The 10,791-nt window shown below is 41.4% G+C and overlaps 1 protein-coding gene across 3 annotated transcripts in view; it reads left to right on the top strand.

Annotated features, from left to right (window-relative positions):
* Positions 1 to 6,725, top strand: part of CGAS (cyclic GMP-AMP synthase) — a 36,890-nt gene extending 30,165 nt beyond the window's left edge. For 2 of the 3 annotated variants that reach the window (XM_032275515.1, XM_032275513.1), the window contains 2 exons: positions 1,052 to 1,154; positions 6,260 to 6,725. In XM_032275515.1, coding sequence (XP_032131406.1) covers positions 1,052 to 1,154; positions 6,260 to 6,611 — 455 coding nt within the window. In that variant the 3' untranslated portion in view covers positions 6,612 to 6,725. The remainder of the gene's footprint in view (positions 1 to 1,051; positions 1,155 to 6,259) is intronic. The other variant, XM_032275514.1, reaches the window with a different exon arrangement.
* Positions 6,726 to 10,791: the final 4,066 nt, after the last annotated feature.

Here is a 10,791-nt window from a genome sequence, read left to right on the forward strand (position 1 = left end):
TCTTGTGTCACACTTTTTTGGTTTAGTTTGCCTGTTTGGATCAGGATTCAAATAAGGTTCATACATTGTGACTGACTGATATATCTGTTAAATCTCTTTTAGCTCATAACTTCCTCTTTCATTACTTTTTTATTTCTTTTCAATTTACTCATTGAAGGAACAGGTTATTTTTTCCTGTAGAGTTTCCCAAAGAGAGGATTTTTCAGAGTACATTCTAGTAGTGTCATTTAGCATCTTCTACTTTCATCTTTTTGCTTGTTTGTTTTTTTAGAGATGAAGTTTCGCTCTTGTTGCAATTGCCTGATCTTGGCTCACTGCAACCTCCGCCTCCTATGTTCAAGTGATTCTCCTGCCTTAGCCTCCAGAGTAGCTGGGATTAAAGACTCGTGCCACCATGCCTGGTTTATTTTTTTTTTGTTTGTTTTTTTTTGAGACGGAGTTTTGCTCTTGTTACCCAGGCTGGAGTGCAATGGCACGATCTCGGCTCACCACAACCTCCGCCTCCTGGGTTCAGGCAATTCTCCTGCCTCAGCCTCCTGAGTAGCTGGGATTACAGGCACACGCCACCATGCCCAGCTGAATTTTTGTATTTTTAGTAGAGACGGGGTTTCACCATGTTGACCAGGATGGTCTCGATCTCTTGACCTCATGATCCACCCACCTCGGCCTCCCAAAGTGCTGATATTACAGGCGTGAGCCACCAAGCCCCGCCAAATCATTTTGTATTAATACTAAAACCTGTAAGGATGGTACAGAAAAAGTGAATAAATTGATTGAAATTATTATTGAAACAAAATATTTAACAAAGGAAATTTAGCAATATATAAATGATAATACATCTCACTATTGTTAGCTATATGCATCTGTGACTTCCTCCCATTGTTTTTCAGTTAGGCCCTTTTTTTTGTCTGTGAACTTGTTTTTATACGTAATTATTTATCTGTTCACTTCTTTTGATTCACTCCTAGAATTTTTTCAACCCCACTTAAACATTGTTTAGATATAGATGGTTTTGGTAAAGTGCTTTTCTGTTTTTCTTTTTGAAATTAAGGAGAAACATGGCGGCTATCCTTCTCTCACATTGAAAAGGAAATTTTGAGCAATCATGGAAAATCTAAAACGTGCTGTGAAAAGAAAGAAATGAAATGTTGCAGGTAACAGCCTTATTTTGTTAGATGACAGATTATCTATACTATGCTTAATTCTTTGTTGACTCCATACCTCAAACCTGAAGAACAGAGCTGGGTTGGGTCTGGGGATCAGGGAAGGATTCGGTTGACCTGGGGAGAGTGAGTATGAAACCAGAGAAGCTAGATCCAAAGGGCCAAGGAAAGGGTGTTGTTAGAAGGCAAGGCCAGGGAGTAGCAGTTCTGAACGCTGGATCACATGAATGTGTTTTTGTATAGATGTATCAGTAGGACCGAGTGAGAGGGTATGAACTCTAGCCATACAATTCAATGGATCATAGTATTTTGCTTGTTTAAAGGTAATGAATATTAATATCATATAATTGGAGGCCAAAGGATCACTCTTATTGGATACTGAGCTTGCTTTGGGATAGTTGGGTTGTGTTCATGGCTAGGGGTTGACTGGCCAAACTGAAAACAACACTAACTGAGCAATCGATTCTTTTTTTTGAGACACAGTCTCATTCTGTTGCCAGGCTGGAGTTCAGTGGGGCGATCTCGACTTACTGCAACCTCTGCCTCCCGGGTTTAAGCGATTCTCCTGCCTCAGCCTCCTGAGTAGCTGGGACTATAGGTGCATGCCACCAAGCCCAGCTATTTTTTGTATTTTAGTAGAGATAGGGTTGCACCATGTTGGCCTGGATGATCTCCATCTCTTAACTTCATAATCCACTCCCCTCAGCCTCCCAAAGTGCTGGGATTACAGACTTTCACTCTGTCACCCAGACAGGAATGCATTGACCCAATCACGGTTCACCACGGTCTCAATCTCCTGGGCTCAAGCAATCATCCTACTAGCCCCCAAGTAGATGAGACTACAGTTGTATGCCACCATGCTCAGCTAATTTAAAAAAAAAAAAATTTGCAGAGGGTCTGTTGGCTCACACCTGTAATTTCAGCCTAGCAACATGGTGAGGCTCCTGCCTCCACAAAAAATTTAAAAATTAGCCAGGCAGGCCTGTGCGGTGGCTCATGCCTGTAATCCCAGCACTTTGGGAGGCCGAGATGGGCGGATCACGAGGTCAGAAGTTCAAGACCAGCCTGGCCAGCATGGTAAAACCCCATCTCTACTAAAGATACAAAAAATTAGCTGGGCGTGGTGTTGCGTACCTCTAATCCCAGTTTCTCAGAAGGCTGAGGCAGGAGAATTGCTTGAACCTGGGAGGCGAAGGTTGCAGTGAGCTGAGATCGCACCATTGCACTCCAGCTTGGCTGACGAGGCAAGACTCCTTCTCAGAAAAAAAAAAAAATTAGCCGGGCATGGTGACTGGTGCCTGTGACAGCTTATTGGAAGACTGAAGCGGGAGAATCGCTTGAGCCCAGGAAATCAAGGCTGCAGTGAGCCATGATTGTGCCACTGCACTCCAGCCTGGGTGATAAAGTGACACCCTGTCTCAAAAAAGATTTATTTTTTATTGGTAGAGATGGTGGTCTCCCTTTGTTGCCCAGGCAGGCTGGTCTCTTAACACCTGGGTTCAAGAAATCTTCCCGCCTTGGCCTCCCAAATTGTTGGCATTACAGGCATGAGACACTGTACCCTACCATTTTTTTTCATAATAGCATATACACCATAAAAAGCTAAGATTGAAAAAGCATTGTTAATTTGAGTTTCTAAAGTTGGCCAGTATTGTCCAGGCATGGTGGCTTATGCTTGTGATCTCAGCACTTTGGTAGGCTGAGGCAGGTTAGGAGTTCTAGACCAGCCTGGCCAACATGGCGAAACCCCATCTCTACTAAAAATACAATTAGCCAAGCACAGTGGGGCGTGCCTGTAATCACAGCTCCTTGGGAGGCTAAGGCAAGAGAATCACTGGAACCTGGAAGATGGAGGTTGCAGTGAGCTGAGATCATGGCACTAAACTCCAGCCTGGGTGACAGAGACTTGGTCTTAATAAAAAGAAAAAAGAAATATTGTTGATAAGGTTAAATAGTTTCATACATAATAAATTTTGTCAACTACTAAATAACTAGATGAAATGGTAGATTATCTGTGGTACCCCTAATAATATAAATAATTATGTGATACAATTAGTGGATTTAAAAAAAAAGAAAAATAATGTAAATATTTTCAGTTCAATAAAGTAAAATGTCATAAAAATTAAAACGAGATTTTTGTAGGTACTGAATAACTGGACGAATAGTATAAATATCTACTTAGGAGGCTGAGGTGGTGTTGCAGGAGCGGCCGTGGGAAACAGATCTCTCGGACACCGAATATTGGAGGAAGGAGTTTATTCGGCCGGGAGCCAGTTGGCATATTTGCCTAATATCCAAGCTCCCCTAACAAAGGAAGGTTCCTTCTTTATATAGGCTTATACTTTAGATGTTACACATGGAAGAATCTTAGGTTTATAGCTTAACATATGAAAAGGGTCTCTGTTTACAGTCTTAGGAATTACATATGAAAAGGGTTTCAGTTTATAGTCTCAGGAATTACATATGAAAAGGGTTTCAGTGTGCAGTCTTAGGAATTACATATGAAAAGGGTTTCAGTTTATAGTCTCAGGAATTACATATGAAAAGAGTTTCAGTTTACTGTTTTAGGAATGAAAAGGAGAAGTTTACAGTCTTAGGAATGAATGAAAAAAAAAAGAAGTTGATCTGAGATGCCTGGGTCTCCCTCTTCAGTGGGAGGACTGTTTGAGGGGAATGTCGGGAGGACAGAGGTTGCAGTGAGCCGAGATTGTATCTCTGCACCCAAGGCTGGGTGACAGAGCAAGACCCTGTTTAAAATAAATAAATAAATAAATAGCTGGGCCTGGTGGGTGTTGGGTACCAGCCCCAACCCTGTACGTGAGTGCCCTTAGTCCTGGCGGTGAAGAGGGATTGAGAAAAGGAAAAAAAGACAGAAATACGAGAGTAGAACTTATAGCATGGGTCCAGGGGACCACCGCAAGCATGGAAAGCACGTTGGCCCCGAGCTCTGGGCTCCATACACTTTTATTATGTGCACAATCTCATTGATCTCATGGGTGTGGAAGGGAAGGGTGAAGGGGTAGGTAAGATAGCGGGTGGGAGAGCACTTGAGATCCTTCTAAGACATGCTAAACTAGTGCTCTGAGCATGTAACAGCAATTGAGATCCTTCTAAGACATGCTAAACTAGTACTCTGAGTTTATCACTGATTGTTATCAGGGTGCGGCTGCATCAGAAGTATAGCAGATGAGGAGCCACCTGGTCAGACCGCACCCAATGTATCAAGGGGCTTTTATCTCCCGAGCACTGAGGACATAGAGCAATTAAAATCACTCCTTGTTCAGAGCACCTAGGCAGAGCCTGAGGCGTTCCGTGATCTCTTCCCTGCAAGGCTTTTCACCTCCTTGCCAGCTCCCATCTGCAAAGACCCTCCCAGATCTTGTGAGCAGAGGTCACCTCCCTTCTCAGAGATCTTTGCATAAGCCCTCTTTACAAGGCCCTCCTGCAGTCTCCATGTTGAGAAGGCATTCGTGGGACAAGAGCAGTATTACCTGCTCTGCAACCATCCCGAGGAAGTTACTGCGCTCTCGGATGGTCTTTACCTTAGGCCTCCTGTTGCCGCCTGATTTCTCATTAACTGCACCAATAATATAGTTTAGTTCAGTGTATGAACTTAAGTGTACTCTGAGCCAAGCAAGCTTAGAATTATTTAGATAGAATTAACATAGGTCTCCCCTTGGCCATCTTGACCTACAGTGGGTCACGCCTGTAACCCTAGCATTCTGGGAAGGCTGAGGTGGGCGGATCAGGAGCTCGAGACCATCCTGGCTAACACGGTCAAACCCCATCTCTACTAAAAATATGAAAAAATTTTTAGTGGCACTTGCCTGTAGTCCCACCTACTTAGGAGCCTGAGGCAGGAGAATCACTTGAACCCAAGAGGCAGAGGTTGCAGTTAGCCGAGATGGTCCCACTGCACTCCAGACTGGATGACAGAGTGAGAATCTGTCTCAAAAAGTATAAATATCTGTTAGCTTCATACAGTTGAAGAAATTGAGAATAAAATATTTAAGCTAAGAATGGGAAAGTGGGCAAAAATATGTTTTTTGTTAAAACTCCTGCTTTGAATGAAGAGACCACCCCCACCCCCACCCCCGCCAAACAGGCTTTATGTGAGCAACATGGCTGTTTATTCGCCTGGGTACAGGTGGGCTGAGGCCAAAAAGGGCGTTAACAAAGGGTCGTGGGATAGGAGTTGGTTTTATAGGTTGGGGCAAATCTTTTGACAGGGGGAGCAGGGGTGTTACAGAGTAAGATCAGTTACAGTGGTGGGGGTAGGGGCAAGGAGTATACAATAGCTTAAGTTTAGTTACAGTGGCAGTGCACTTAGGCGTTAAGAGTAGTTAAGATGGTAGAGTGGGGCGGAGGGATATTTACAGAGCAACAATAGTTAAGATGGCAGGGTAGGGGGAGGAGTATTCACATTACCATCATCACAGTTAAGATGGCAGGGTGGAGTGAGAAGCTTAATGTCTAGGGGAAGCTCAGCTGGGCCATCAGGGATAATGGCAAACTGGGGTGGGGGATTGGGGCTGTTAGGGGGGATGTGATTAGCCGAAGCAGACAGAACTTAAGACTTTCTGGGTCGGGGCTTGCATATGGAGGCCTGACATTTTTGAAACTTCAAACCATATATTTGAAAACAATCAGATTTTAGTGTGACTGCAATTATGTTTCTATTTTATTTTATTTTATTTTATTTTTCTGAGACAGAGTTTTGCTCTTGTTGCCCAGGCTGGAGTGCAATGGCATGATCTTGGCTCACTGCAACCTCTACCTCCTGACCTCAAGCAATTCTCCTGCCTCAGCCTCCTGAGTAGCTGGGATTACAGGCATGCATCATCACACCTGGCTAATTTTGTATTTTTAGTAGAGGGAGTCTCACCATGTTGGTCAGGCTGGTCTCAAACTCCTGACCTTAAGTGATCTGCCTGCCTTGGCCTCCAAAGCTCTGGGATCACAGGCGTGAGTCACCCCGCCCGGCCTATATTTATGTTATTATGTATCTTTACTGTTTATGTTTTTCCTATGAGATGTCTAAAATATTTTGTTAAATGTAAATAACTAAAAATAAGTGTTCTTTTTTTATTCAACAGGAAAGATTGTTTAAAACTGATGAAATACCTTTTAGAACGGCTGAAAGAAAAGTTTAAAAGTGAAAAACATATGGATAAATTCTGTTCTTATCATGTGAAAACTGCTTTCTTTCATGTATGTACCGAGAACCCTCAAGACAGTCAGTGGGACCCCAAAGACCTGGAGCTCTGCTTTGATAACTGCCTGACATACTTTCTTCAGTGCCTCAGGACAGAAAAACTTGAAAATTATTTTATTCCTGCATTCAATTTATTCTCTAGCAACTTAATTGACAAAAAAAGTAAAGAATTTCTGTCAAAGCAAATTGAATATGAAAGAAAAAATGAGTTTCCAGCTTTTGATGAATTTTGAGATTCTCTGTTTAGAAAGAATTTGAGTGACTCTCAATCCTGGAGAATACCAAAAAAATTTTAAAAGAGGCCAGGCAAGGTGGCTCCGGCCTGTAATCCCAGCACTTTGGGAGACTAAGGCAGGCAGATCACTTGAGGTCAGGAGTTTGGGACCAGCCTGACCAACATGGTGAAACTCTGTCTCTACTAAAAATATAAAAATTAGCCAGGTGTGGTGATACATACCTGTAATCCCAGCGACCTGGGAGGCTGAGACATGAGAATTGCTTGAACTTGGGAGGTGAAGTTTGCAGTAGGGCAAGATGGCACCACTGCACTCCATCCTGGGTGACAGAATGGGACTCTGTCTCAAAAAAAAAAAAAATAATTAATTAAAAAAAAGAAAATTAGGAAATTATTAAAACTTTTTTTTTAAAGCAACAAAATAACAAAAAATTATAGTGACTATAATAATTGGAATGTTTGAAATTTGTCACAGCAATAATTGACTAAAATGAATGTAAATAATTGTTCAAGCTTCAGTTTGTTGTACTAAACTCCAATCAGTGTAAAGGATTGACTATCCTAGGAAAAAGATTAGTCAAGGAATAAGAAGCAAAAGTAGTATTTGAAATCTAAAAACATTACCATGCTCGCTTTATCGTACATAACATTTTCAGATTGGAATGAAACAAGGATAATGTACATATCACCTTAAATTCATAAGGTACTTACTGAAAAACACGTCCTACCTAACACAGGTATGTGGAAGGTTGTGAAAGACAATATTAGAAATGATCATTGTCTCCATAAAACCAGTAGGTGTTGTTCAGCCTACAAGTATATTTTGATGGAAGCAACGCCCTGTGTTATACATTCAAATAAGAAGGAAAGAAATGAAAAAAGTTCTACATTGTCTCTGTATGTCTCAGGAAATATACAATCTTACAAGAAAATGTAAGGTACTTTATTTTAATATATGTGACTAAATGTTATTTATTTTTACTTTGAGTAACTTTTTTATTTTGAGGTAGCATTCAGCCTAGAGGCAACTGCTATTTGTTAAATTTTTCCTGTTCATATATTTTGCACATTTTATCTTCTCATTGTTTTGTAGAAGTTTTGTTTTGTTTTGAGACAGAGTCTCACTCTGTTACTCAGGCTGGAGTGCATCTCTGCCCACTGCAACTTCCGTCTTCCGGGTTCAAACGATTCTCCTACCTCAGCCTCCCAAGTAGCTGGGATTACAGGTGACTGCCAGCACGCCCAGCTAATTTTTTTGTATTTGTAGTAGAGACGGGGTTTCACCTTGTCAGCCAGGATGGTCTGGAACTCCTGACCTCCTGATCTGCCTACCTTGGCCTCCGAAAGTGCTGGTATTACAGGCGTGAGCCACCGTGCCTGGCCTAGAAGTTTTTAATGTATTTGGGGTACTTATCCTTCATTTGTTGTCTGTGTAACAAATAACTTGTCGTGTGGATTGTCTTCAGCGTTTCACTAAACAAGGTTTTCTGTGTTTTTTATTGTAAAGATTTTAAAATTTTAATGAAGTTTTTTTTCTCATTCAAACCATTGAGAATAAACTGGAGTTGAATTTTTTATGGTTTTTACTTTATACATCTTGTTTAACAACCTACTATGTTTGAACATACTAAGAGAAACATTAGACATCTGAAGAGTTTTGGGGACAATTAATGATAAATAGAACACTATCCAAATAAAATAATCTAAACAACTTGTAACTCCATAAACAAAGGATGTGTGGAAGAAAAATCTGATTTGAGAATATTACTCAGCAGTTAAGTATTGACAAAGTCATAGTAACTATTGACTATTAATCTTATTGAAGTTATGGACTGTTATCTGACTTGAAAATGTTTTTTCCCACCTGCAACTGTCTTGATCGAGTTTAGAAAAGAAATTAAAAATTTTTTTTAATGCAAAAGAAAAGAAATTATGATTACCCACTCTATGGTTAGGATAGGACAACTGGCTTAGTTCCTGGATGGTGATAGTGGTAGAGGGGATGGAGATTACATTAGTTTCCTGTGTAACAATTAACCACTACCTCAGTGGCTTAAAACAACACATATTATCTCACATTTTCAATGGGCATGGCTCTGCCCAGAGTCTCTCAAGGCTATAATTAAGATGTCAAGGCCAGGCGTGGTGGCTTGTGCCTATAATCCCAGCACTTTGGGAGGCCGAGGAAGGCGGATCACCTGAGGTCAGGAGTTTGAGACCAGCCTGACCAACATGGAGAAAACTTGCCTCTTGTCTCTACTAAAAATACAAAATTAGCTGGGTGTGGTGGTACATGCCTGTACCAGCTAGTCAGTTAGCTGAAGCAGGAGAATCACTTGAACCTGGGAGGCCAAGGTTGCGCCATTGCACTCCAGCCTAGGCAACAAGAGGGAAAAACATGTCAGCCAGCGCTGTAGCCTCATCTGAGGCTTGACTGGAGAGGGATCCATTTTTGTTGGCAGCAGAATTTAGTTCCTTACATTCGTAGGACTGAGGGCTTCAGTTTCTTGCTGTCAGCCAGAGATTGCCCTCAGTTCCTAGAAGCTGCCTTCAGTTCCTTACCATGTGAGCCTCCCAACATAGGCAGCCCACAACAGTAGCTTAATTCTTCAAAGCCAGCAAGGGAGGTACTTCAGCAAGAGGGGTGCCAAAAACTTGTTTAACACAATTACATACACATAATTATGTACAGCCCATTGCCTGTACTGTATTCTATTGATTGGAAGCAAGTCACAGGTCCCATTCATACCCAAGGGGAGAGGAATTACTCAAAGGTGTTATCTCAGGTGCCATCGACAGTTAGGGGGAAAACAATTCCCACAAAACCACCCTTAGGTTTGATGACTCGCAGAACTCACTGAAACCATTATGTTCATAGTTGCAGTTTATACTTGGCAAGCATGCGAATTTAAATCAGCCAAGGAAAGAAGTGCAAGGGCAGAGTTTGAGTACCAAACATGGCACTTTCTGTTGTCTTTTGGTGGAGTCATGGACACGTTATTCTCTTGGCATCAGTGTGCCAGTACACAGAATATTACCAGCCAGGGAAGCTCACGTGGGCTGTGTCGAGAGTTCTTACTGCAGCTAGTGGTTGGCTGTCCATATGCCTAACCTCAGTCTCCCACTCCTCTGGAGAGCAAACAGTTAAGGTCATATCATGACCCAAAGACCCCACCATAAATCACCTCCCTGGCACATTCCAAGAGTTTAGTCATTACCTCTCAGAAGTCAGGGGCAAAAGTGAGACGTTTCTTTGAGTTAGGTTAAATTCTTTACTTCATAGATGTGAACCTCAGGAGCTGGGAGGGGGGCCACAGGACAACACTGAGGGTCCAACTGTCACAGATATGCAAGAATTGAACTACTCGTTTACAGTGGGAAGTCAGTAGATGGCAAATTTTTAAAACCAAGAAATTGCAATATAAGCAAGTTATTAATGGCTAAAAGATGAAAAGTTTACATCTTGGGAGTAAAAAATGAATGGTGGAAGGGCTCGGACTACTTTTGTTAAAGTAAAATGATTTTATTTAGTTCTTTGGAAATATGAATAAAATAGTTGGCAAAAACTAAAACAGAATAAAACCAAAAAAATGACATGTTATATGACTGATCATGCCCAAGTACAACAGCATTTATTAGTGGAATATAAAAAATAAATTTTATTTGTATGTGCTTCTTTTCCCCAGCTTTGACTACCTGGATGCTTTTGGAAGTTTGAGTTCCCAAGAAATTCCACAGCTATAGAGGCTCCTACAATGTCACGGAGTGAGGTTAAGGTTCTACTCTTCTAGGGAACATTTTATCCTTGGGGATTCTGGACAACTAGATAGACCCCTAGGAACTTAACAGCCGCTTTTATTAGGATTCGTTTAACATGGGGAAAATACAGCCATTGTCCATTAAAACACAATCCAATTTGGATACAGGCCTTCTTCAGGTTTAGTAAGTTCTCTACATGAATACTAAGACTGGGCAACCATCTTTTCTGGCAACATACAACCTTTTAAAAAGCTTTTTATAGTCTAAGACTTCTGGCAGGGAAATAGAAATAAAAAATAAAAACACACTTGTAATCCCAACAGTTGGGGAGGCCAAGGCAGGTGGATCACTTGAGGTCAGGAGTTCAAGACCAGCCAGACCCACATGGTGAAACCCTGTCTCTACTAAACATACAAAAA

This window comes from Sapajus apella, unplaced genomic scaffold, assembly GCF_009761245.1.
Source record: "Sapajus apella isolate SASKATOON/1434 unplaced genomic scaffold, GSC_monkey_1.0 scaffold6, whole genome shotgun sequence".
NCBI lineage: Eukaryota > Metazoa > Chordata > Mammalia > Primates > Cebidae > Sapajus > Sapajus apella.